We start from the raw sequence: 27132 nt of genomic DNA, 5'->3' as shown, positions 1-27132 counted from the left end.
AACTAGACATTAATACTGTCTTTGTCAACTGTCTCCATGGAGAAGCACAACGTTTGTCTGTTATCATCCACTGCCCTGCAACCAGGCTGAAGTGTATGATTCTAACAGCTGGCTGCCACAGCTGATTGAGGAGGCTTTTTTGCACATCTCTTTACCCGATATCATCATCTCTACTCAATCCAATGATTATTTTTAAGATACATATCCTGATAAATCATGATTGGACCAGTTCTACGTGTTGCAAATAAAAAAAAGTGAGCAATTTTGAAAGTCACTTGCAGAATACCTCATTACATGCAAGCTTATACATAATAAAGTCAGTGAAAGTGTTTTTAGGTAGATGGCACCAATCTGTTATGACACTGCAATATTGTCAGAATTACAGTATAACTGCAACTCGTCCTGAGTTTATCTTCAATTAACATCAACTTATACAGCTTTGCTTACACCTTCAAACTCTTATAAAGAAAGTTTTCACTCTGTAGTGCTGGATGCAATGAACAGACTTAGTACTTATATTTGTTGGAACACACCGAGCGGTCAGTGTTGTGCTGTAAAAATTTTCCTTTACTCTTGTGGTGAGCCCCTTTTTCCAAGGACATTTAGCCTAATCCACTTCAGCTGCCTTCATTCAGAGTGGGTAAAAGAAGCTCCGGCTCTCACTCTGTTGGTGAAATTGCAAGACTGGTTTTCATAAAACATAAATATCTGTTAAGAGTCTGGGTATGATCTGCCTTTATGAAATGATGAGTAACATTTCCTTTTTGTCGCTTGCACTCCATGCTGCACTGTGAGAAGTTGTTGCCACAGATGTGACTTTCGTTATTGTGTGACCAAAGGAGAGCAGCGTTGGCTGTGCAGTCCTCCTGGGGAAAAACTCATCATCTCCACTTTTACAATAGCAGAATTTTCAGTGTCCTTCAAAATGCACGCACAGAATGCAATGTAATATCCCTCTCTTGATAAGAAATATTAAAGTTGTTTCTAACACACGTGTATGATGTGTTGCATTTTGAGACAGGGAACTCATTCCAGAGGAAATGTGGCAGCTTCAAAAATATAATTAGCCAATTATCATATTTTTAGCACAAACAATTTGAATGAATGACAAATATTTATCTACTGCACATATATGACAGGGACACAATCTGTGAGTTTTATTTTCAGCCGAACAAATTTATTTCTAATAATCTAAAAAACAGAAAAATCCAGTCTTATAATGCAACCGTTTTACTGTAATTTTTCATTTTGAAAGTGTATTTATACACACATTTATTGTTCAAGCGCTTTCTTTTCAATGTGGCATCTTAATCTTTATTCCTTTGTGCTTCTTTCTGTCAGTGTGCTTTCTCTTCTGAAATGGGAACTGCAGAGGGCTGGGTACAACGCTGCTGGGTATTCTACCAGATGGATACTCAGTATGAATCAAGGCTAAGTTTCAGCCAAGGCTTGAATGTGTGTGTTGGACTGCACATTGCATATCTGGAGACCACACAGGATCCATAAGCATGTCTAAATCTCTCTACTGCCCTCTATCTTTGTCCGAACATCTCCCTCAGGGATCAGGGTCATAAGTTCAATACCAGCGGGGAACCTGTGCTAGTACAAACACATGGCATTTAGCTGCTAATTGTCTTTCAACATCTTTTCAGCCTCTTCTAACACACATGTGATTGTTTTTCTACTTCTAGATATAAGAGATGAACAAAAAAATCTGTTGCATGCAAATGAAAAATTGTTGTGATACAAATTTGAAGTAAAAACGTCTGTCATTTGTTAGTTTGTTGCTCAAAGGTAAAACAATGAAGCAAAAAGAAAATGTGATGCAAGCACGTGTCATCAATTTTTAGTACAGGAGCTCAAAAAAAAAATTTTTTCCAGTCTTGTTTTTTTTGAGGACTGCACTGGCGGCATGTGGCCCCAGCCTGCTGCCTCTATCATATGATCTCAATAGTGTTTAATAACTGTGGGAGAAGAAATTCACCAGCACGTGAAATGTCCCCCGAGCTAGCAATTCAACACCAACAACAGTGATCCCTAGCCCGTCATATCCCGGCACAAATATACAGACAAACAGATGATTTCATTAGCTCTGGAGCTTGATGTCTGGGCAACAAGGGATAGCGAGAGGAAGGTACAAGTGAGCTCATCCAAGGTGTTGAAGGCTCATCGTTATAAATGAGTTTGTCTTACCACCATGGTTGGCCATAAATGACCTCACCAGACGTGCTGCTGTAATAAACTAAACTAATAAGAATGTGCAGGAAGAAAAACACTGCCCGCAGTGAGCGCGGCTACTAAGAAGCGAGAACTGGCTGCTAAAAACATAAATCTTGTCCTGATAAATCTCAGCGGATGGCTGTCAGTTTACATGTGTACAGTCAAAGGCTGGAGAAGGGACATATTCTCTGGACATCCGCACTGATTGAGGGAAAGGCCTCTCTAAAGAGAAAAGAGACTTCCATATGTACTTGTACCTTCTGTGGCCCTTTAACCTGGAACAGATGCCATCAATAAATATCCATGACCCATGGAGACATTCCAGCGTGTGACGGAGGCCTTTTTTGCAGCATGCTAGACTGGCTTGTCTAGCTGGCCAACACCTGACCAAACCTAAAGGTTTACAGCATAGATGTATAAAGCCTGCATTTGAGAGATCATTGGAGAAACAACAATGCTTTAAAAACTCACCGGGTACCGTAACAGCTTAGCTTACACACACTGCCAGCTCCCGTGGGAGCTGTGTGAGAGTTGCTACAATCTGCCTCTTGTTACAAGGTCTGCTCCTAAGTTATGACCTATCGCCTTGCCATTCTAATCTTTCCACAAACATCTGTAAGGCAAGATTTACATGTCCTCTTGTGATTTATTGCAACACGTCTTCAGTTTTCCATTGGCTTTGAATGTGGGGCTGCTGCTATGAAATGTGCCGTTTCCATGTCGGTGTCTGACTCAGATGATGCTCTTTTGTCTGCTGTCAACGTGAGGCTGGATTTTGCATGAACTTGCTCACTTGCTCTAGTGTTGGGGTAAATCATGACACTAAATTATTATTACATTAGGGTCCTTAGGAATTATTTAAGTATCGGGTATCTACACGTACGACAAAGTAAATGGGACATCCTTAATAAAGGATGGATTCCGATGTTCACTGAGCTCCATCTGATAATCACAAATGGTGCATTTCAAAGGACACAAACTTCCACGTTAAGTGACTTCCACCCCCCTCCTTCTAAGGGTGGTCCGTCTTTGTTGGCCATGCATGTTCGCATGCTATCGTAAAGTGTCCAGGTTGGATAAGTAGGATAATCTGTTCAATATGTAAAATGTTTATTTTGCGAAGGGACCTCAAACAAACTGAACCAATATTTGCAGAGAGAATGGCAGCCAAATATTCTGCCTTTTTTCCCAGACATTACTGCTCCCTCATTTATCTTCTACTCTCTTAAGCAAATCGTAGACAAGAAGACTAATGCATCTGAAGCCTTAAGGACACTATAATATTTTCTCTGTATTATTTTTAAGGAGTTCACATAGTCACTTAAAAAATAGTTTCCCTGATGCATTGGCCTCTCTGAGCATACATTATGTATACAGTTACGTGGATGTTCTGCAAGAGTTAATACCACTTCACTGCTACTGCTAAGAAGATAAATAGGAATAGGCTGAAGATTATGTTAAACTCCTTTAAAGCCTAACATACCAGAATGCAGAGCCATGTATAAATACTATATGATGCCTTTAATGTCATATGTGTGAGACGATATAGTTGTGCCTTTATCCCAGTGACAGAAAACATTTATCAAATGTTTCTGCTACACATTAAAAATATCATTTTTTTAAATCTAAGATATGCAATTTTAATCTAAGAGAGAAAATAATATGGATGTAATTAACCATGTTGTGGCTTTAGCAGCTGTAGGAATAGTTACCAGGAATTTTTTCAACAATGTAAAGAAAGAAAAATCATGTTTCCATATCATAACTACAACGAACCACAGCCTGATAAAAAAAAAATAATAATAATAAAAATAAACCAGTATTTTGGGAAGATGCTTGACATGTCTGGTGACTCAGAACGTTGCACGCAGAAGGAGGAAACCTTGGTGGTCCATTGATGGTCACTATTAAAGCTGCATTATTTTTCTTCCTCCTGACCCTTGGAAATGTCTACAACACCAAGATGCCTTCTCTTAGAAATAGCAGCTGTGTGTAGTTACATAACAGGAAACAGCTGTCAGAAGCAATCCCAGTGTCTGGCTCTTTAGGTCTGGGTCTGGACTCCTGTACAGGTTGTTCTGTTTGTTTTTGAGAACATGCTTGGTTCTTGTAAAGGTGTCCTGGAGTCAGCGGGCTGGAGGAACTCTAGGTTCCCGTGTGTCTGGGCATTAGTTAGTAACATGGCTGATAGGATGACAAATTCATGTAGCAGACATGCAAAATATTTGTACTTTTGCTGCCATTTATTTGTTTGTTCTTGACATTTTTGTCTTGTCTGTAAATGGCAAAGGCAACTGCTTTTATCTGAGCTAGGTTTACAAGTTCACGGAACAGAAAGACTTCAGGAATTATGTAACACAGCAGATTTAAATCCAAAGCTTAAAGTTGCTTTAACAGTATTTTTTAAATGAACAATGTGTTAGGTGCACTTCAACAGTGGCAGCTTCTAGCAGCTACAAGCGGCTGATTGTACCAAAAATGTCTGACAGATTTATTGGATGCAACCTCAGCAGCAGCAAATTAGACTTCCAGTCATGTGGAAAGAAAGTTTTCACACAGCTCTGTGGAAAAATAAGTACACCCAATGATTCAGTGGCTTGTAGAATCACCTTTATTCGCAGTAACTTGAAGTAATCGTTTTCTGTGTGACTTTATCAGTTCTTCACATCGCTGGGGAGGAATTTTGGCCCAGCCTTCTTTGTGGCTTGCAGGGTGAGGTTTGCGGGGTGTTTGTCTATTTACAGCTTTCTTATGGTTCCACCAGAGAATTTCAGTCGGGCTGAGGTCTGGACTTTGGCTGGATCATTGCAGCACCTTGATTCTTTTCCTTTTCAGCCTTTTGTACATTTACTGCTGTGCTTGGGATCATTGTCCTGTTGGACAGATGGCCTCACATTTTACTCTAAAATACTTTGCTATAGAGAGGACTCAGTGTTTAGGTCAGCGACTGCAAGTTGCCCAGTTCTATAGCTGCAAAACAAGGTGTTCTGTCACCATGTAACCGTATTCTGTTTAAATAGATTTTCCCTGAGAAAGTTACTCTTTAGTGCCCCCTTTTGGCATTACCTGGTGTAACGTGCTCAAATCCGTCTCTGTTCTATGATGTCATCAGAAAGCGCATGTTATTGTTTGGGGAAAGGACTTCTCCCGTTCTCCCGTCCGCTGCTGTAGTGGCATTTGTCTCCCTTAAGACGGTCTTTAAGGGCATTGTCGGTATGTAATTCTGTTCCATCTTTACTAATGAACAATCTACTTGAAGAAATGTGATTGCAGTGTTTGCTTAATAGAAACGTTTGTAAAGAGGGAATTAGCTAACGCTTTCGGCTAAACAAGTCATTGTACTGTTATTGTGTATTTCTCCTCATCTATGGTTTCTAAGAGCATTTCATGTCATGTTGTTTCTCAGTTTTACCCTACTTCAACTGGCCTAAGTAAAGGGAGTGAAGTCAAACCCTCTTGTCTGCGTGGTCATTTTGAAGAGGAGTTTAGTCTGAATGTCGACTCTAGCAAGGCGTTAGAGGCAGAGGACATTACAGTAAAACGACAGCCTCTCAAAGACCAGTCTCGTGGGGAACTGGACAGCAATTAGAGCTATCCTCCGGAAACAGCTCAGATGTAGGAAGAAATCCAATCGACAGCAACATGTCGCAGAGAACCAGCGCATCAATGAAAACCAGATCTAATATATCTGGCTCCTCCAGGCATACCAGGAGCTCAGCTGCAAGTAAGGCAGCCGCTGCACAAGCACGTGCAGAAGCTGAGGCGGCTAAGGCTGAAGCAGCATTTGTGGATAAAGAGAACGATCTGAAGCTGCAGCAAGCGGAACTGGAAGCTTCTATGCAGCTTCGAAAAATACGTCTTGAAGCGTCATTAGATAAAGTACGCATGGAAAAAAGGGCTGCAGCTGCAGAAGCAAAAGCAGAAGTTTTGGAGGCTGCAGCGATCCAAGATGATGGCGAGGGTCTTAGTGAGATAGATGTTCCTGCTGACGACCCAGTAACGCACACAAGAGAATATGTGAAGGGTGCCTCACACGGCAGCCAAACCACGCCCATTCTAGAAACCTCCAATGATAACACGGAGACGAAACTCCTTCAGCATTCACCGACCATAGACTCCTACTCCAAGATCTTTACGCCAGGATCTGATGTACATTTTCGACCAAGCCTCAAGCCAGTTGCGACACCACACATCCAAACCCAAACCACACCCATAATAGCAAATCTAAAGGATCATTTCCCAGGCAAAGCTGATCAAAGTGAGACCTACACCCCTAAACAAGAACCAACGGTCAATTATGCACGACAGCCTCTGGACAGCGGCTACACCGGCGCGGCGTATATCACAACCCCAGACAACTCCGGTCACCCACATGAGACCACATGCCGGGAAAGGGGCCCACTGTACACTCCACTAGAAATGGAGCAGAACATGTCAGACCTTGTTAGATTTATGGCTCGACGTGAACTGGTGACTACAGGGCTCCTTCACTTCAACGACCGTCCCGAATGCTACAGAGCCTGGAAAGCATCGTTTATGAATGCCATCAGAGGTCTCAACCTCTCACCAAGTGAACAGCTTGACCTCCTCGTGAAATGGCTAGGTAAGGACTCAGCTGAACATGCCAGACGAATACGATCCGTGTATGCGAACCAACCAGCTAACGGACTCAGAGCTATGTGGGACAGGCTTAATGAGTGCTACGGTGCACCAGAGGTCATCGAGGGTGCCTTTTTGAAAAGATTAGACAACTTTCCCAAGATTCCAAACAGAGATGGTCGTAAACTAAGAGAGCTGGGAGACTTGCTGTCGGAGATACAGGCTGCCAAAGAAGATGGTGACTTGCTTGGGCTTAGTTATCTGGATACCCCTCGTGGTGTTACCCCTGTCGTCCAGAAGCTGCCATTTTATCTCCAGGAAAAATGGCTTTCTTTAGGCTTTAAGTACAAAGAAGATCGCGGGGCTCCCTATCCCCCATTCGGTTTCTTTGTAGACTTTGTGTGTCGGGAAGCACGGATGCGCAACGACCCTGGCCTCACACAGACAGCATACAGTAGTGAGTTATTAGGCAGTAAGCAATCGTCTAAAGCCGAAGGTCACAAAGCTGTGGCAGTTTTTAAAACGAGGGTCTCGCCGGATCCTCGGCCCCTTTTCAACGGTACAAGGACTGCATTGTTTCACACCCAATCTGGAAGCGAGTCATCCACTAGAGATGATCCAGCAGAGCGCTGCCCGCTACACAACAAACCCCACCCCTTACCCAGGTGTCGCGGGTTTAGAGAGAAGCCAATGGAAGAAAGGAAAGCACTCTTAAAAAGGTACGGAATATGTTACAGGTGCTGCAGAGCCACACATTTGGCAAGGAATTGTGAAGACGACATCTCCTGCTCAGAGTGTGGAAGCAAGAGCCACATTGCAGCCCTCCACCCTGGATCTGCCCCATGGTCCACCAACACAGCACATTCCGCACCAGATCAGGGCGGGGAGGGAAATTCCAACCTGAATGAAGGTGATGTTTCCACAGCATGTACTGAGGTCTGCGGAAATTATCCCGCAGGGCGTTCCTGCTCAAAAATATGTCTGACCAGGGTGTACCCAACCGACTGCCCTGAAGCTGCAGTTACGGTATACACAATATTAGATGATCAGAGCAACAGATCACTTGCACGTACCGAGTTTTTCGACCTATTCAACATTGCAGGGCCTCCTTCACCATACACTTTGAAGACATGTGCCGGAACACAAGAGACAGAAGGCAGACAAGCACGTGGCTTTGTGATCGAACCCATTAACGGGAGTGTCACACTCTCTTTGCCGTCACTGATTGAATGCAACGAGATCCCAAATAACCGCGCAGAAATACCAACACCAGAGGTAGCATTAAACCACAGTCATTTGAAGGCCCTTGCAAAACACATTCCAAAGCTGGACTCCCAAGCTTCCATCCTGCTCTTGCTAGGCAGAGATATCATCAGAGTTCATAAGGTCAGAAGACAAGTGAATGGCCCACAAAACGCACCCTATGCCCAGAAGTTGGATCTGGGTTGGGTTATTGTAGGAGATGTGTGCATTGGAGATGTCCACAGACCTACGGTTATCAGCTCTTGCTACACTAACGTACTGAAAAATGGACGTCCTTCTCTCTTTCAGCCATGCCCAAACGATTACTATGTAAAAGAGAAGTATAGTAGTGGTAGCTCCCCCTCATTTCCCCTAACATGCAAACATCTCCCTGCTAGTGAGAAATGGGCCACCTTAGACTGTAATGTGTTCCAGACAACAAAGGACGACGACAAAGAAGCTCCTTCAATCGAGGACGGACAGTTCATCCACATCATGGAGCAAGAGGTCTATAAGGACCAAGAAAACAGGTGGGTGGCTCCCCTGCCTTTCAGATCTCTACGACCAAAGCTCCCTCATAACCACGAGCAAGCACTTGAACGTCTCAAATCTCTACAGCGGTCCTTCAGAAGGAAGCCTAAAATGAAGGAAGAGTTTGTCTCGTTCATGGCAAAGATCTTTCAGAATGGACACGCTGAAGAAGCCCCACCTCTGAAGCCTAATGAGGAGCATTGGTACCTACCTTGTTTTGGGGTTTACCATCCCAAGAAGCCCTCCCAAATAAGAGTCGTCTTCGACTCCAGTGCCCAGCACAAAGGTTTGTCTCTGAACCAAGTACTCCTAACGGGACCAGACCTCAACAACACCCTGGTAGGAGTCCTCCTTCGGTTTCGGAAAGAACAGATCGCCTTCACTGTGGACGTGCAACAGATGTTTCATTGTTTCAAGGTGCGTCCTGAAGACCGGAACTTCCTCAGGTTCCTCTGGTTTAAAGAGAACAACCCAGAGAAAGAGATTATGGAGTTCCGTATGAACGTGCACGTCTTTGGAAATAGTCCTTCGCCGGCTGTGGCTATCTACTGTCTTAGACGTGCAGCACAGGAAGGCCGGAAGGAGTATGGGGAGGACGTAGAACAGTTTGTCACTCGTGACTTTTACGTAGATGACGGGTTAAAGTCCTTGCCCACAACAGACGCAGCTATCGACCTGCTCAAAAGAACTCAAAAAATGCTGGCTCGCTCTAACCTTAGGCTGCATAAGCTGGCTTCGAACAGCAAGGAGGTCATGAAGGCCTTTCCCAGTGAAGATCATGCCACAGACCTGAAAGATTTGGACCTTACTGCTGACACTCTACCAATGCAGCGTAGCCTTGGGCTGTACTGGGACTTGGATTCAGACTGTTTTACTTACCGCGTCCAGGACGAGAGAAAGGCATTCACTCAACGAGGAGTTCTCTCAACGGTGAACAGCCTGTACGATCCTCTAGGATTCGTCTCCCCCGTGACAATTCAAGGGAAACTGCTGCTTCGAGAACTGGCCTCACAATCTTCAGATTGGGACACCCCATTACCAGCAGAAAAGGAAAAGGTGTGGGAAAGTTGGAGAGATTCTCTGCAGGAGTTAAGACATCTGAGGATCCCCCGACCATACTCAAACATGTCACCATCTACTGTCAAGTTAACAGAACTCTGTGTCTTCTCAGATGCCTCAGAGAAAGCAGTAGCTGCCGTTGCCTACTTGAAGACTGTGGATGCAGATGGGGGATGCTGCACTAGATTGGTTGCAAGTAAAGCCAAACTGGCCCCACGTCCAGAGCATACTATACCTCGGTTGGAGCTTTGTGCAGCAGTCATGGCAGTAACTCTGTCTGAGGTCATCACCTCCGAAATAGACATTGTATTTGACGCAGTCACCTACTACACAGACAGTAAGGTGGTGCTCGGATATATCTACAATGAGAAGAGAAGGTTTTATGTATACGTGAGCAACCGAGTCCAGAGGATCAGACGAAGCACTACGCCACAGCAGTGGCGATATGTCTGCTCAGAAGACAACCCCGCAGACATCGCCTCACGGTCTATCACAGCAGACCACCTTGAGAACACAATATGGTTCTCTGGACCGGCATTCTTGTCTCGACTTGAAGGGGCGTCACCGGTGGTACAGAGGTTTGACCTTTTGGAACCAGATCAAGACAGTGAAATCAGGCCTCAAGTCACAACACTGTCGGTCACTGTCCTCAAACATCTCGGCTCTGGGCGGTTCAATCGCTTCTCATGCTGGGGTTCCCTCATAAGGGCTCTTGGTACCCTTATTCACATTGTTCAGAGCTTCAAAAAAGGAACGGAGTGTGTCGCTCAGAAATGTGAGGGTTGGCACCAGTGCAGCACACCCCCAACCAGGGATATTCTTGAACAGAGTAAGCTAGTCATTATCAAAGCAGTTCAACAAGAGGTCTATAGGAAAGAACTGGAGTGTCTTGCATCAAACGCCAACATTCCCAAGAGCAGCCCACTCGTTGCCCTGGATCCTTTCATTGACTCAGACGGGCTGTTAAGGATCGGGGGTCGCCTCATTGAGGCAAAAATAGGATTCCACGAGAAACGGCCACTGGTCCTGCCTGGACGGCATCACGTAACCACTCTCATAGTGCGTCACCTTCATGAGCAGGTACGTCACCAAGGACGTCTTTTCACTGAAGGGGCTGTCCGAGCTGCAGGTTACTGGATCGTTGGTGGCAGGAGATGCATTAATAGACTCGTTTTCGAGTGTGTCACTTGTCGAAGGCTGAGAGGGAGGTGTGAAGTCCAAAAGATGGCAGACTTGCCACCTGACAGGCTCAGCATGGAACCACCCTTTAGCAACGTCGGCATTGATGTGTTCGGGCCCTGGTCTGTATCAGCCCGTCGCACGAGAGGAGGCCACGCCGAAAGTAAGAGGTGGGCTGTCCTCTTTACCTGTCTGTGTGTCAGAGCTATACACATTGAGGTAATTGAGTCATTGGATGCCTCCAGTTTCATAAACTCATTCAGAAGGTTTATGGCGATTCGAGGACCTTTGAAAAGCATACGCTCCGACCAGGGTACTAATTTCACCAGAGCTTGCAAGGATATGGGGATTCCCTCGAATCTTGATGGGAAACACATGGAGAGGTTTCTGTCAGAACACGGATGTACGTGGACCTTCAACACACCACATTCCTCTCATATGGGAGGAGCGTGGGAAAGGATGATCGGCATCACACGTCGTATCCTGGACTCGATGCTTCTTCAGATGGGCTCCTCCAAACTCACGCATGAGGTACTCACAACATTCATGGCTGAGGTCTCGGCCATAGTGAACAGTCGACCATTGGTGCCCGTGTCAAATGATCCTACAGATCCTTTCATTCTTACACCGGCTTCATTGCTTACTCAGAAAGTAGGTCCATGCCCAGTACCAGAAGGAGATTTTGGACATAAAGACCTATTGAAGCAACAGTGGCGCAGGGTCCAAAGCTTGTCTAACACATTTTGGGACAGGTGGCGGAAACAGTATCTGTCAACACTACAGTGTCGAACAAAGTGGACTTCTGACCGGCCAAACCTTAAGCAAGGAAGTGTGGTGCTTCTTAAGGACAGTCAGTGTAGCAGGAACGACTGGCCCTTAGGTATCATCGTCGATGTGTATCCCAGTAAAGACGGAAGGGTGCGCAAAGTGCAAGTGAAGGTCATTAAGAAAGAGGGACCAAAGCTTTACGTCCGACCCGTGAATGAGATGATCTTGCTCATTCCTCCAGATGACTGAAATGTGTTTGACCTTGTCATATTAATAGGTGAAACCTGCTGAGTTTCAGACGGGGAGTGTTCTGTCACCATGTAACCGTATTCTGTTTAAATAGATTTTCCCTGAGAAAGTTACTCTTTAGTGCCCCCTTTTGGCATGACCTGGTGTAACGTGCTCAAATCCGTCTCTGTTCTATGATGTCATCAGAAAGCGCATGTTATTGTTTGGGGAAAGGACTTCTCCCGTTCTCCCGTCCGCTGCTGTAGTGGCATTTGTCTCCCTTAAGACGGTCTTTAAGGGCATTGTCGGTATGTAATTCTGTTCCATCTTTACTAATGAACAATCTACTTGAAGAAATGTGATTGCAGTGTTTGCTTAATAGAAATGTTTGTAAAGAGGGAATTAGCTAACGCTTTCGGCTAAACAAGTCATTGTACTGTTATTGTGTATTTCTCCTCATCTATGGTTTCTAAGAGCATTTCATGTCATGTTGTTTCTCAGTTTTACCCTACTTCAACTGGCCTAAGTAAAGGGAGTGAAGTCAAACCCTCTTGTCTGCGTGGTCATTTTGAAGAGGAGTTTAGTCTGAATGTCGACTCTAGCAAGGCGTTAGAGGCAGAGGACATTACACAAGGCCTAATCACCAGCCCTCCACCACCATGCTGGCAGTTGGTATGAGGTGTTTGTGCTGATGTGCTGGGTTTGGTTTTCTCCAAATGTGCTGCTGTGCATTATGGACAGACATCTCGATTTGGTCACATCTACCAAAGTCTTGTGGTTTGTTCAGATGCAGTTTAGCAAACCTGACTTATGGATATGGATTTGAGCACTACGGATCCGAGAGTGCATGAACTTGCTGGAAATTCTACGATGTTAACTATGACCTGAATGCTCAAGACCAGCAAAATACCAAAACTTCTCCTTTTATAGAGGAGCAATCAATTATTTAAGTACCACACCAAGATCGAACCGATTTTTGCTTCCCAAGAACTGGTGAAAACTAAAAGTGAGGAATAAAGGAGATTTACGGTACATTCACCATGTCACCAGATACTTAAATAAATCAGTGTTAATCTGTACATGTGGAACAACTTGTTACTCACTTATTTTCCACAATAATTTTAAGGTGAGGTGTTGATGTGTCAGCGTTGTGTTAATTTCCAGTTAGTGCAGGTTTAAAGATGCTTATCAGTTTCCAGAAAAACAATGTTTACTTCTGTTTACACACACTGAAAAAAATGCAATAGGGTGGTTGTTGAATCTGCATAGAATTACTTCATATATCCAGCATGACTAATTTAAATTTCACATCTAAACATATTTTTGTCTTTTAATTTTCACATATTCTTTAAGAATATTCATTCTTTTAGAACAAATCATGTTGAAAAGAAACAAGTTACGGTGTGTTCACACCGAACGCGATGGACGCGAATAGAGCGTCAGGTTTACATGTAAAGTCAATGGAAAGGCGCGATGACGCGCGATTGCGGGTCCCGCGAAAATTCGGAAGCAGATTTGCGTCGCGAAAACGCCAAAACGCGTGAAACGCGCGTCAGTGCAGCGCGTCTGGCGCGTTTGACGCGCGAATAAAACCACGCGCGTGAGTTTTTGTAGTCGTGTTTTATCCTCAAGCTCCGCCCCCTGGAAAGGAAAAATCGGCTGCACTGTCCGCCATTTTTGTCTCTCGCTTTGGAAAATCTACTACCATCTGGAGTTTTACACTTGAAGGTAAATAGGATTTTAAAGCTAACACACCAGTGAGAAAGAGTGTAGACCCTTTATATATGTGGACTTTTACTGGGGTGTTGTTATTTTACAGGTATGTGGGCTGTTTATCGAAAACCATGAAAGGCCAATGTTAGGCTCCAGTTAGCTAATGGTAACCGAAATTATGCGATAAGCAAATTAGTAATTAACATATATAATGTGAGTTAATATTGTTTGTATATTCTTTCAGTCTAAATTAACAGACTATTACAAACTTGCATCGGTGTCTGTAGTAAGTGGTGGTACCTGCAGTGTCTTAACCATTAAACAAGCTAATGTAGGGCCGGGATATGACTAGTTTGTTGAAACATGTCTGCTGCCAATGTGACTGCTCACACACGGTAACATTACCAGCACATAGCCACAGCCGCTATAAACATGCTGAAAGGTCAATCTAGCTTCTGTAGTCAGCAGCTGGAAGACTCAACACAGACCCAAGATTCAGTGTAACGGTTATCTAAATGTTGTGTGTCCTGTTTGTAAGCCCAGAAAAAGAAATTAAATAAAATGACGACCTTGAGCTTCAAGCTAATTTAAGCGTAATGCTATCCGGTTGTTCAGTGATGACGCGACGAATCCTACTTCCGGGTCTAAAGTAGTCTGCGTTTAATATGGCTTTTGTGTTGTTAACATGTTTAATGTTTTGTATTTTCTTCTATTTGATCTCAAAAAGCTCCTAAAACAGTCAGTGATCCCTGTTGACCTCCCTCGGCTTTTATTACCGCTAATCATTTATTTAAGCTCAGTTTTTAAAACCTTAGGATGTAACTACAGCCCAGCCCATGAATGACTAACCTCGTATTGAGGATGGATTATCTCAGTTGTTCTCCTGGCTGAAGTTTGGTCCTTTTACAGCATCCTGCCATGCGATTACATTTGTTCCTGACCACCGAGAACACTCACGTTAACTTTTATCGAGTGGGAAAAAAGTTAGCTTGTTTATATTATGCTAACATAGCTGTGTTGCTAGCGGTCACGTAGCACATCATTATATACCAGCTAGCCCAACTTCAGTAACCCTACAAACGTCACTGCTGTTTAGTTTTCTGTCTTCATTTATGCTGGAAGTGATAACAGAGCTGTACGTTTTAATTTGTCTCCAAAACCCCGCAGTCAGGACATGCTATATTGTATTTAGATAGAAGCTAGCGAGCTAACTCCCTGCTAACTTCTAACTCCGTTAAATGTCATAAATTCCGTTTTCATGGATGCCTGGATGTTAAACTCAATTGTTACACCTGGTAGAGCAGAACACTGATCATTTTATTAAAGATGAAAGACTTTAGACAGTTTTTCAACTCTCAGTAATGCCATAGTGATCGTTTGATATATGGACCTGCAGCGGAGTTTAGACCCAGACACGGCTAGTGACGTCAGACTGAACAACCGGATAGCATAAAGCGACTAATGCAATGATGACGTTGTTAAATTAGTAAAAATACAGTAAATATATCCAACATGAATCAGTTATATTTTTGGTCTAAACATAATTAAGTCTCACGCCTTTCACTTGTTTTAGAAGGATGTTCAGTCTTTTAAAACCAGTCATATCAAAATAACAGAAAATAGTTGTGTTTTCTGTTGAAACTCCACCCCCCCCCCAGGGCGTGTTCTGCGAGGGAAAATTCACTGTGGCGGTCCGCCATTTTTTGTCGTTGCTTCGTTTACGTTTGGTGCTGAGCTTTACTTTGTCGAGGTAAACTGAAAACTACATGTTTGAGAGGAAACGAAGAGAACATCCATTATATGGGGAAGTTTTTCTCATGAATTCCTGTTGAGCAACATAATGGAAAAAAACAAGTCATTCCTTAAGTTAACTAACGATAATGCTAGCTTAAGCTGCAGGACAATATTATGTGCATTAGCTTTTTTTCAGTGTGTGCCCAGTCACATTCGCTTGTTTTTTCTCAGTGAATACAGACTAACAAACTCGTGTCCATTTAGTTAACTGGTTGTACCTAAAATGTTTTAGTTAAACAGTTAAATAAGCTAGTTTGCCATGGGGTGGGCTCTGTTGGGGGGGGGGTGAAGATTTGCATATGTTATCTCACATTCTGTAAGGTAAATTTTCTGGAAAGGTCAAATTAACTAATTTAACTAAGTATTAATGAAAGACCTTGATGTGTATATGACAATAATAGATGTAGTTTCTGGGTCATTTGGCAGAACTGCAAAATGGCCAGAAGGAGGCAACTGCTGTGATTGCAAACAGGCTTTGGGTGGTATGGAAGTAAGGGCAACTATGGAACTGCTCAGCAACATGGGACCCATAGCTAATAAATAGTAACATGACAAAAAATAACAACTTTGTGTGGATGTAACCTTGTGAGATTTGAGATTTTGACAGCATTTTTATGTGACAACTTGTCTTTTTAGATAAATGCAGAGTTTAAGCGCATTACCACCATGCCACTGCAGTCCAGATTACTCTCGCAGATAGATGTGCTATCTGACAAACTCATAAAGGTCTTCAAAAGGCAAGGAGGACAAATAGGAAGAAGACTGCAGAACATTCTGGAGCCCACGGCCCAGGTAAGAAAAAAAAAATTTGTGTATACACTTTAGGGAAAATAATAATTTTAACAAAATGCTGCTTGTCACTCTATGCCAGGAGTATGTTGAAAATCACCTGGGATTTTCACAATTTACCATGGGTGCGTTTTTTGTTTTTGTTTTTTCTTTTACCTGCATCAGAACGATGTGTGGAGTTCATAGTTGAACACCTCTCTATGCTCTGACAGTATTCTGCTTCTTTGCATGGAGATTTCACTTTATGCATTACCTTTTTAAGCATTCTGAGGACTCAAATCACATGCTGTAATGAATCCATTTTTGTTCACCTAATGTGTTAATGTTAACATTTTTTGGAATAGTGACACAGATTAAAATAAGATTTGGTATAATGTTCTTTGACCAGTGTTCTGTTTAATTAAATTTTGGAATTCTGCATTTTCTAGGCCACAGATGAAGCCATTATCCAACGATCTAATAAGGAAACAACCATGGGAATTTACATCATAAAGTCAAGAGATGCCAATGGCAGCCCTGAGGACATCGGGATAGTCCTTGAAGGCCAGAGAGTCTGGCAGGATTTGGATAACTATACCCTAGCAGCTGCAATGCTGTTTGGACTAATGTACACTTTGAACCTCACCTACCCACTGGAAAAGTATACCTTCGAGGTAGGGCTGGGCCATATTATACCGTTCACGGTAATACCGGTATAATGTTAGGCAACGATAGGAAAATGAAATATCGCGATAGAATGGGAGTAAAACGCGCATGCGCAGTGCCTTTGTTTTCATACGCACATGGCCGATTGTTGAGTGAAACAAATGAACCAGAATTGGTTTGTAAAAATGGTGCAACTTCAGTGATGTGGAACTGGTTTGGCGTTTGTCCGTCAGATACACGACAAAGCACATTTTTTTGCAGAACATGCAAGCGGCCGTCGTTATTGTCGTATTTGTCGGACTAAGATGCTCTTAAATCTGGGAGTAATCTGGGTCCTAAACTCCGTAAACCTTCAGGTCAAACAACACTGCAGCATCACTGAGAGTTTAAAAACTGTCTAAATTCTTTCATCTTTAATAAAACGATCAGCATTGCTGCTTTACCAGGTGTAACTATGAAGTTTAACTTCCAGGCATCCATGAAAACAAAATTTATTACATTTAACGGAGTTAGAAGTTAGCAGGAAGCTAGCGGAAGTTAGCTCGCTAGTTTCGCTAGTTACCCAAGCATGATATAGCATGTTCTGACTGAGAGATTTCTGAATAAATTCAAACGTACAGCTCTGCTATCACTTCCAACATAAATGAAGACGGGAAACTAAACAGCAGTGACGTTTGTAGGGTTACTGAAGTTGGGCTAGCTGGTATATAATGATGTGCTACGTGATCGCTAGCGACACAGCTATGTTAGCATGACATAAACAGTGAAGCTGGAGGACGAACACTAACACTTTTCCACTTATAAAAGTTAACGTGAAGGTTCTTCATGGTTAGAGACAAATGCAATCGCATGGCAGGATGCTGTAAACGGACCAAACTTCAGTCAGGAGAACAACTGAGATAATCCATAACAACTGAGATAATCCATCCACAATACGAGGTTAGTCATTAATATACTGCAACAACATGGGAATAGAGCAGCTGCCAGAGAATTCAACATTAATGAATCAATGGTACAGAAGTGGAGGAAGCAAGAAGAATGAGTTTAATAAAGTTTGATTTATCTGACTGCCTTGTTTCGCTTAATGTGCCTTATAATCCCGTGCACCTTATGGTCCGAAAAATACGTACTGCACACTGCAGTTTAATGTTGCAAAGCACCTCTTTTTAACTTCAGTGGATATTATACATGGTTATGCTCAGGATATGTCAGCCCATTTCTACTGGAAATGCCTTTTGGTTAAACTTTCAGCAAGGAATTTGTATTCGCACTGTTAAATTTTTATATAGCTTTAATGTACATAAAAACCAGCTTCTTGTTTAAGTGAAAATAAAAGGAAGGTTGTCTTTTTGCACTAGTAATGTTGTGGAGTTGTATTTTGTCTCGCATCAATTATATCGTCAGTTATATCGTTATCGCAAATTTTCAAATATATATCGTGATAAATATTTTTGGCCATATCGCCCTGCTCTACTTCGAGGTATTATAGAAACTGGTTATGGAGCTCAAAAGGAACAGCCTTTCAAAGAAGGCCCAGGTTCTCAGGACCAGACTGTACGATTGAACAGTTTTCCAGTTATGATGTGGGAACAACATGTTTACCTCTTCGAATATGTACCATCCTTTCTTTTAAGCCAGCACTGGTAAAGTTGCAGTACATAGTGAAACTTATTTTTCTGGCACTTTTCAACTTGGGGCCTTTATTACTGCAGTTTTCACTTTTCAAGCCATGGTTTTGTTTTTTTTTTTAAATTCAAACTTTGAATGTCCATTTTTCTCAATGGAAATGGCGCCTTGCACCAATTTCACCAATTTGCAATTTTTTTCCCAAGGTGCACCACTACAAACAGATTGCATCGTGTAGTATTAGTGATTGTGATGTTTAGTGATAGAAGCAAGCCAATACTAATCAGTTTAGGTCTCTTGGTTGTGTGCCTGTGGGTTATAATGTTGTTTTAAGTCTCTTCTTTGTGTCATTTTAATAATTACACCCCTGTTGCCATATTACCTTACCTTATGGTTCTTACATTTAAAAAACTATTTTTTACATAAGTGCGATGTCACAAGGCCCCACAATGTTGAATTCAGGTTCCAGCAGATAACTTTGAGGAATGTTGTGGAATGTTTTTCAAGAGATGCATTGTACAAATATGACTCATGTATATTTTGGAAGCCTGAATTGAAAGTCCATTTTTACAACTGTGTAGTATTTTCAAAAATACAGGTCATTGTTCAAAAATGTTTTGCTTATTTCTTTGATTGAGAGAAAGTGTACAGTACATACAGTAAGATCAGCCTTAATTTAGTTTTATTTATTGAACACTCAATTATATATTAGATTATATATTATATATTAGAAATTTGTTATAAAATAAAATAAGCTTACCATAAAATAATCTTGTCAATATAACACATAGTAGTCCAATACAATTAACACAAAAAGTTCATGTCTGATAAACAAGTGGTTTCTATAAATATTTGACCGGAATGAAAAACATAACAACAACATAAAAAAGTCATGTTCGTGTTACCAGAAAAATGTGTGCAGGTATAACATAAAAAACTAAGGTTAACCAAACATAACTTAATTTCGTGCAACCGCTTACAATAATTTTTTTATGTTTATCCCACTGATTATTTTTTTCAGTGCAGAGACATACAGTATGTATGTACACGTTTTTGCACCAGAAGCCGTGCCAAGTGTCTAAAGAATAAAACAAACAGTACATGAGCCCCCATGAGGTATGACACAGATGCTATCATTTTTAATAACGTACGCGCCGTAAATGCATCTCTGCTTTCCTGAAAATAAATATAAAAACGTGACTACTCGATTAAATCCTCATTCATTTAAAAAGAGCAGATTGTTATGTTAGTCTGTACTTGTGTTTCTTATTTCTTTGGGGCTTCACGGTGCCTTCAATGTCCGAATCTTTGCAGTAAATCAAGCATGTGCAAATAAACGTACAAACCTCGGCCTGATTAGTGAACATTATAAAGGTATTCTGGTACAAATCTGTCCGGATTACCTGTCCCTGCTAAAACTGACCCTCAAAGAGATCATTAAGTGTGAGTGTGAATTCTTAATGAGAGCTGAAAATCATTCTGGTGTGTAACTGGACACTGTACTGTACACAGTAACTCTTTTTCCAACTCTTTTCCCCCTGATCAAAAGTTTGCTGAAGGTCTTAAAAATTCCTCACCTTCAGTTAAATTTATGGCAGCACTCATTAGCTGAAATAAAACAGATTAATGCAAGTGCAATTAAATGTGACCTATAGGTTTAATAATGCAGTGGAGTCTACCTAAGCATGTCTTTTCTATTTTCCCCTACCATCATGGGGTCCTAATAAAAGCTCTTTTTAAGAACGGTTACAAGTGAAACAGTGGAAAAGGAGACTGCAGAGGATATTTTGACTGCTCTAGATTCTGTTTGCGACCGTGAATTACAGAAGCACAGATAAAATTTGAACTACAGCACTCTGTAAATCAAAGGCGGTACAGTTAAATTCTTTCTTTGCAATTTTAAATGTTCTGTTCTGGGACCTTAAGTGTTGGTGCGAGATTTTTCTGTTGATCTTGAGTGTTAGTCCAGATCATGCTGTCCCACTGGGATGGGGTATTAGTTCAGAGAAAAGGAAGCCACTACCTCATTATGCTGCTAATTTTAGGCACCAGGAAAAGATGTTTGGAAACTCTTGGCCCAGATTCCAAGTGCTGGAGTGGTACCCACTCTGCTCTCAATTCCCATGGGTAAAGAAGGGGTGATTTTGGTACTTGAGCAAGCTCAAAGAAACAATTTACAACATATACAATGGAACTTCAAAAGTGTCTTATCAGAGCCAGGCATCAAACATGAATGATTCCATATGAAATAGCAACTTTCTGTTTACTGTAATTAGGGGAATATTTTTCCATTAGGGAAGTAAAAATAAATTAACATGGCTTTACTTGAGAAGCTGACGTGTAACTACACATGTTTTTTCCTCCTTGGAAAAAAAAAAAACAGGTGGGGATTAAAGCTCATAATGCCTTAAAAAGCACGAAGCTGATCGTGAAGCTACAGAATCAGTACTTTAAGCTCAAACCTGAAACCTAAACTGTGTCTTGGGGCTACAACAAATTTTTTATTCATTTAAGTGGATGTGGAGCACATACTCGTAAACTTCGCTGTCAAAATTCTGCGTTCTGAGTCAGATTTCTGTCCAATAGTGGATTTAATATAATGGTAATAGACTGTATGGTATTGTACCACCCTCTGTCATGTGACAAAAATACTGACAAATAAACTGAAACCATAGATGGAGCTAAGACTCGCTACAGAAGTGACATTACACAACTGTATCAGTATTGTTACTTTACATCGATTGGTATACATTTTAAAATGATACATCTAAAGAAAAGTGTTATTTTCTTAATAGATGGATGGGTACATGTTATATATATTTATGGACTGATTGCAACTATTTACTGGAAATTAATTTGACTCAACCTTAATGTACAAAAATTGCATGTTGTTTTACTCAGTCATCTATTTATAGAGTGTTACACGGGCATAAAAACTTGAAAAGCATGCAGAACACTCTTAAATCCTGGCGTCGGCTCTGTGTTGACCATAAACCTAGCAGGAGTTGTGTGGGGAGGCATAGGAGGGTAAAACCTTACAAACATGATGGCTGATTAATTGCAGATGAAAGAAATGACACTTGAACGATGGGCTTCGAGGAAACGTTCTCAAAGGGAACAGCTGATGAGAGGATGTGGCGCCTAGCCTCTTATAAAAGTCTGCGGTGGTTATTAAGACAAGGTCAGTGACGGTTTTACATTCGTTTTAGAGGAAATCCTGCAGATTGGCAAAATACGGAGTGGGTGTCCTTACATCGCTGGGTCACTATCGTCAGAAATGAAAGAAATGTTGTTACTTCAAAGCTGCCACATAAAAATACAGGTATCAAAAATCTCACAGATGTCTCGTAACCCAAAATATTTTCTGTGGGAAATCACTGAACTAAATGCTTTCAGAAAACAAACTATTTAGGACTATTGTATAAATACACAACAGGACCTAATCTGGCGCTTTCCTGGGCTGGTGAAAAGAAAAGTGTTTGTTGTTCTGCTGAAACATCCATTTACTGTACTGTACATCAGAATACCGTCCCTGCCCGGCCGTTCAAGACCACCCACCCACACAGTGTTGAAACACAGTCAAGAAACAGTCATTAAACTGTTTCCCCAGGTCACTCAAAATCAGACTTGTTAAAGCAGCAAACTGGAGGAAAGAAACCCTGCTGTTTCAACAGGCTCCAGCCTCACCACGCTTACTGACCCTGGCAGATAATACTCTTGCTTTCTCAATCTTAAATGCCCAACTGTTTCGTTTGTGTCATTTTTTTCCTGTTGCGATACAGGAGTTGATTGCCTCTTTGTTCCTGTGATGAAGGCCAGGGGTCTTTATTAGGCACAAAAGTTTATTTGACTGAAGGAAGAATAGATTAGGACAAAGTGACCTTGCACGTTGACTTCTATGTTCATCCCATTCTTGTGTAAACGTAATATTTCAGCGACGAGTCGGTGAATCATCCTTACATCTGGCACAAACATCTGGGTCTCAAGGATAACCTGCGTCTTCATATGTTGTGACTAAATTTCACAGAAATGACTTAGAACAAAGTGTTGACATATTTTATATCCAAAAGGTCAAAGGTCAACTTCACTGTGCAGGTGCCTTTCTGTACATTATTCAACATCTCAGGAAAAAAAAGGGGAGAGTGTGACCATATTTCACATTTCGTCACATATTTAAGTACACACACACACACACACACACACACACACACACACACACACACAGAAAATGCAAGGTAGGTACATATAGACATATATAGATATAATGATTTTTGTACAGACATGCATTATAAGTATTGATGTAGACTTGATGATTAAGGCAGCAACTTCTAATTGATTTTTTTTAACCCAGTTTCATATTATAAATGTTTGTACAGGTCAGTCATGCGTGTGGGTATTCTATCACATTTTGATTTTAAATTGACCGTTTCCTGAACAATGTACAGCACCAGTAAAGAACAATAAGGAAAAAATGTTTTGTAACTGCTGTCACTTCAGGGCATTTTTATCTGGAAATGCGCAACTGTTAGAGGTTGCACGTTACCAAATAAAGTAGAAAGGAAGACAATATAAAATCTAAAACAACTCAAAACAAGGACAACTGCTTTAAAACCCATGGTACTGTGGTTAACACATTTGCCTTAAATATGAAAGATCCCAGTTTGAGACAGGGAGCAAACAAAATCCCGACAAGCTAGTGTGCTAATGGTGCCGGTCTCAAGACCTGATGGATGGCAGGGTTGTGCCAAAAAAAGATATATGATGTAAAAATATGTGCCAAATCAAATATTATGATCCATCCACCGTGATGATCTCTTGGGAAATAAGACAGCAGCCGCAAGTAACTTTTATTTGTAGATGCGCCTTTGAAATAGTATCTGTGCCCTACATAAGTAACAATATATTCATATTTTTGGCAGGTAGATAAAGACTGGAGGAACTTTACAAAATCCAGACCACCAACCGCTGTATAGGTCCAGTGGTCTCCTTACCATAACCCATTCACACAGCACACCTACTGGGTGCTCAGCTCTGCCAGACATTACACCCTCCGTCTTTCCCAGTATGTCATCTGTTCTGTCAGCTCTCGGGTGTAGCAGGTGTAGCTCACTGATTTCACTAAGGGAGATGTTAAAAAAGACCTTCTTTAGCATTCAAAACAGCAGTTTTTCCAATGCACAAAAAAGAAACTGAATAACAAGCAGACAAAATATAAAATGAATTATTAAAAAAAAGCAACTACTAAAATCATAAAGCATGAAAATACTTTCACTGGAGGACGTGCACAAACTTTCTTCTGCTGTTAATTTCGCAACATCGTGATCTATAGGTGGGAATTTATTTCCAAAGCATTGGGAACAGGCAGCACGGTGGCATGGTGGTTAGCACTGGTGCCGCACAGTAAGAAGGTCCTGAGTTCAATTCCACCATCAGGCCGGGGTCTTTCTGTGTGGAGTTTGCGTGTTCTCCCCGTGTTTGCGTGGGTTCCCTCCGGGTACTCCGGCTTCCTCCCACCGTCCAAAGACATGCAGCTTGTGGGGATAGGCTAATTGGATAATCCAAATTGTCACTAGGTGTGAATATGAGTGCGAATGGTTGTCTGTCCCTGTGTGTTGGCCCTGCGACAGACTGGCGACCTGTCCAGGGTGTACCCTGCCTCTCGCCCAATGACAGCTGGGATAAGCTCCAGCGCCCCCCGCGACCCTGAAAAGGATAAGCGGAAGCGAATGGATGGATGGGAACAAACAGTGCACTGCTGCACCTTCAGCTCTAAACTCTGCTCAACTTTCTTTTGTTTCCATATCAGCAGCATCTCCGCCATCTGTTGCACCTTATCTCTCAGAGACACTATGACATGAATAACTACTAGTTGCTTTGTCTCTTGCCATCTCTGCAGTTGAGAGCACACTGGCCACCTTGTTTGACTGACGTGATCTCTGGGATATACAACAATGCAAAGAGCCCTTGCAGAACCCACAGGTGTTAAATCTTTTCATTCGTGTACATTATTTCCTGCACACTAAGGTTTGCATCAAGGCCTAGCCATTGTTGTCGTTAGCAAAAATGAGAACATGACACGCAGCCCTTCACAGAAATGCTTTTCAGAGCAACAGCCAGCAGGTCTGTTTTAAAAACAGATGTTATATTTAAACAATCGTGTTCAGTTCAGACTGCCATTATCCTTTTTATGACTCTAATAAACAACAAATGCTTCCAGGACAACTTTAGCAGCACAAGTTTGATTGCAATTGGATAAATGACTATAACAACAACACAGCTGCCAAAGTAAAACTGTGCTTATTCACACCGCGCAACTCTAGCTACCATGACTGGTTCAATAGGTTGTTAATAACAACATTAATGGATCTCACACTGGCATTCAAGGCCCACACTGACACAGAGAGGAATGTTTCTTGTGTTTTGGTTTTGAGCGTGCTGAATAGACGTCATTTTGACTATTGTACTGATTTTCACACAGATAGTGTGACAGTGTTTGCATACTTGAAGAAACCGGTGGGAAGATTAGTTAATTGGCATCAAAGCAGGTATGGCAGGGCCCGCCACATTATTCTTTGTGCGAGCAGCGGGCAGCGCAGGTGAAATGGAGTTCATGACGTCAGCCTGTCACACCAGTCAGGACTGCACACAACATAGGACGAACCTCAGCATGCACATACTGCACATTTTTAAAGGTCATAAACTCTGACATAGAGGGAGGCAGCAGAGATGCAGACTGTGCTTCTCCTAATGAAAATGTTCATATACTGCAGTGGGGAAGGATTTTATTTGAAGAAAAACACTTAAAAGGGAAGTCAAAAGCATAAGTGGGGAAACCAATCAAAGCACAGTGTGTTACCAAATCATAGCCTTACTGCTTCTGTTTTAAAGCCAATGGCTTTGGAATGATGGATGAGCACACATTCAGTGGGATTTCTTTTTTTTCCTTTTTTTACTGTAGGAGGAATTTCTCTCTGGCAGGAGCCAATCCATAAATAGGTGCCAATTTGAGACGAGTTTCTCCCAAAGTGGTGAGGTGTGGGTGGCTCTGTGGAACTATAGTTCATAAAAAGGCAATGAGGAAAATGTTGTGCTGCCACATTTTTGGCTTTCGTTCCTCTTGCTTTCTTTCTCTCTTTGCAAATTCTGTGTGGCAAACTTCTATTTGATGCATAACAAACATGTGTGATATCCCTTATGAGCACAATATCTCTCCAGTGATGTTTCATCAAAGCAGGCAGACCGATTGGTAGAGCATTTGTGGATGGTTACTCTGGTTGTCTTCCTGTCTTTAATTTTGGTGTATGACACGCTAACTTGCATTCCTACAACAGATCCATTGGACTTACAAATGTTAGTCATCTATTAAGAAATAGAAAACAACAATTAATACGATCTAATTTCAATCTATGCACTGACATGTGTGCATACTCAACTTTTTAGAGGATAAATGATATAAATAGTCACGTTTGGAGTTCTTTGTTCAGTAAAACATGTATTTTAAGCTATTCAGCTTTTCAGATCACGGGTGCTTGTGCTTCGTATCCAAGTCTGGGTTTACAGCTAGTTTTAATCCACTGGTACAATGCTGATTCTTGCATGAACGGAGGCCAAAAGCTGTAGTGACTGCCATCACAGACGGTATCATTCAGCTTCTACTACAAAATTTAAAGACTCTGCTTTATTCAGTTAAAATAGCTAGTGCTGTCTGCTGTATTTCACTGTCAAGACTCAGCAGTAAAGATGTGTGACTAATTTTGCGAATATGTCACAAACTGACTTCCACAAACACAATTAGACAAGATCAGGGTTGTGTAATTTCGCACAATCGATCTGCTTCCTATCAGTGCACCACATGTTTATTTTAACATAAAGTGGATGATTTATGAAGACTTCTGGATAAATTCCTTGGCTTTTGCATCACTATGCAGGTGATTGTTCTGCCAAGACACTCACGGCGAGGGCTTCTGTGCAAGAGTCAGCCTGCAATATGGGCCAAAGATAACATGATGTTTGAATGTTTTGTTTTTTCCCTCTCCTACTTCAGCAGAAGGTGAGAAACCGAGCTACCAGCATTGCTCTCATATTTGTAAGCACAGTTCTTTACCAGAGATATGAGGTCTGTGGAAGCTGGGGGTTGTTATAAATTACCTGGTGATGAAAGTGATAATCCTTGTCAAAACATCTCCTATACTGGCATGGGCAGAGTCCAGATCGCTGCCCATCTCTCCCTGCAAAGCTTTGTCACACTTGATTAGATCACGATCTGTTTGTGGTTGACTTAGGAGCAAAAGAATGCAGTTACATGGGATGTATACTAGTAAGTAAATGCATAGAGTCTGTTCTTTAGTCTTAAGACTGAAAACAAATATTCCAATTGCACACGAATAAAACTGAAGCGGGAAACCTTCTAACCTCTGACTTGGTGTTAGCAGTGTATTGATGTGAACTCTAGACCGGGTTTCCAAAAGATAAAAGTAATCTGCCTATTTAATAGCGTTTCAGACCCTACTAACAATTCCCTGGGTCAAAGCAAAGTCTGTTTACACCGCTTTAATCGAGGGATGCTTGTCACACGAAGGTTTTCGAGAACAAGGAATCATTTAAGGATTAATTACTTTGTTTAACATGCGTGCAGCCTGAAAGCATTTCGAAACCACTATATACCTAAACACATTAAGGGCTAGGTTGTACTGCACCTCACATTTCCACAAACTTTTTTCGAGTAGCCAGACATTTAAC

At 41.7% G+C, this 27132-nt stretch overlaps 1 protein-coding gene across 3 annotated transcripts; it reads left to right on the top strand.

Moving 5' to 3' along the window:
* The first annotated feature begins 5294 nt into the window (after nt 1-5294).
* On the top strand, nt 5295-19006 carry LOC308389935 (uncharacterized protein). Of its 3 annotated transcripts, XM_080871544.1 has the most exons (4): nt 5304-5433; nt 5627-12134; nt 15970-16125; nt 16551-19006. In XM_080871544.1, the coding sequence occupies exon 2, from the start codon at nt 5863-5865 to the stop codon at nt 11845-11847; it is 5985 nt and encodes a 1994-aa protein (XP_080727670.1). In that variant the 5' UTR covers nt 5304-5433; nt 5627-5862; the 3' UTR covers nt 11848-12134; nt 15970-16125; nt 16551-19006. The 3 variants fall into 3 exon arrangements, with proteins under 3 accessions (XP_080727668.1, XP_080727669.1, XP_080727670.1); XM_080871542.1 differs by having other exon boundaries at nt 5295-12134; XM_080871543.1 differs by lacking the exons at nt 15970-16125; nt 16551-19006 and adding an exon at nt 12328-13240 and having other exon boundaries at nt 5295-12134.
* The last annotated feature ends 8126 nt before the right edge of the window (nt 19007-27132 follow it).

This window comes from Rhamphochromis sp. 'chilingali', assembly GCF_963969265.1.
Source record: "Rhamphochromis sp. 'chilingali' genome assembly, chromosome: 21".
Taxonomy (NCBI): domain Eukaryota; kingdom Metazoa; phylum Chordata; class Actinopteri; order Cichliformes; family Cichlidae; genus Rhamphochromis; species Rhamphochromis sp. 'chilingali'.
This window is presented reverse-complemented; position numbering and strand designations above follow the sequence as displayed.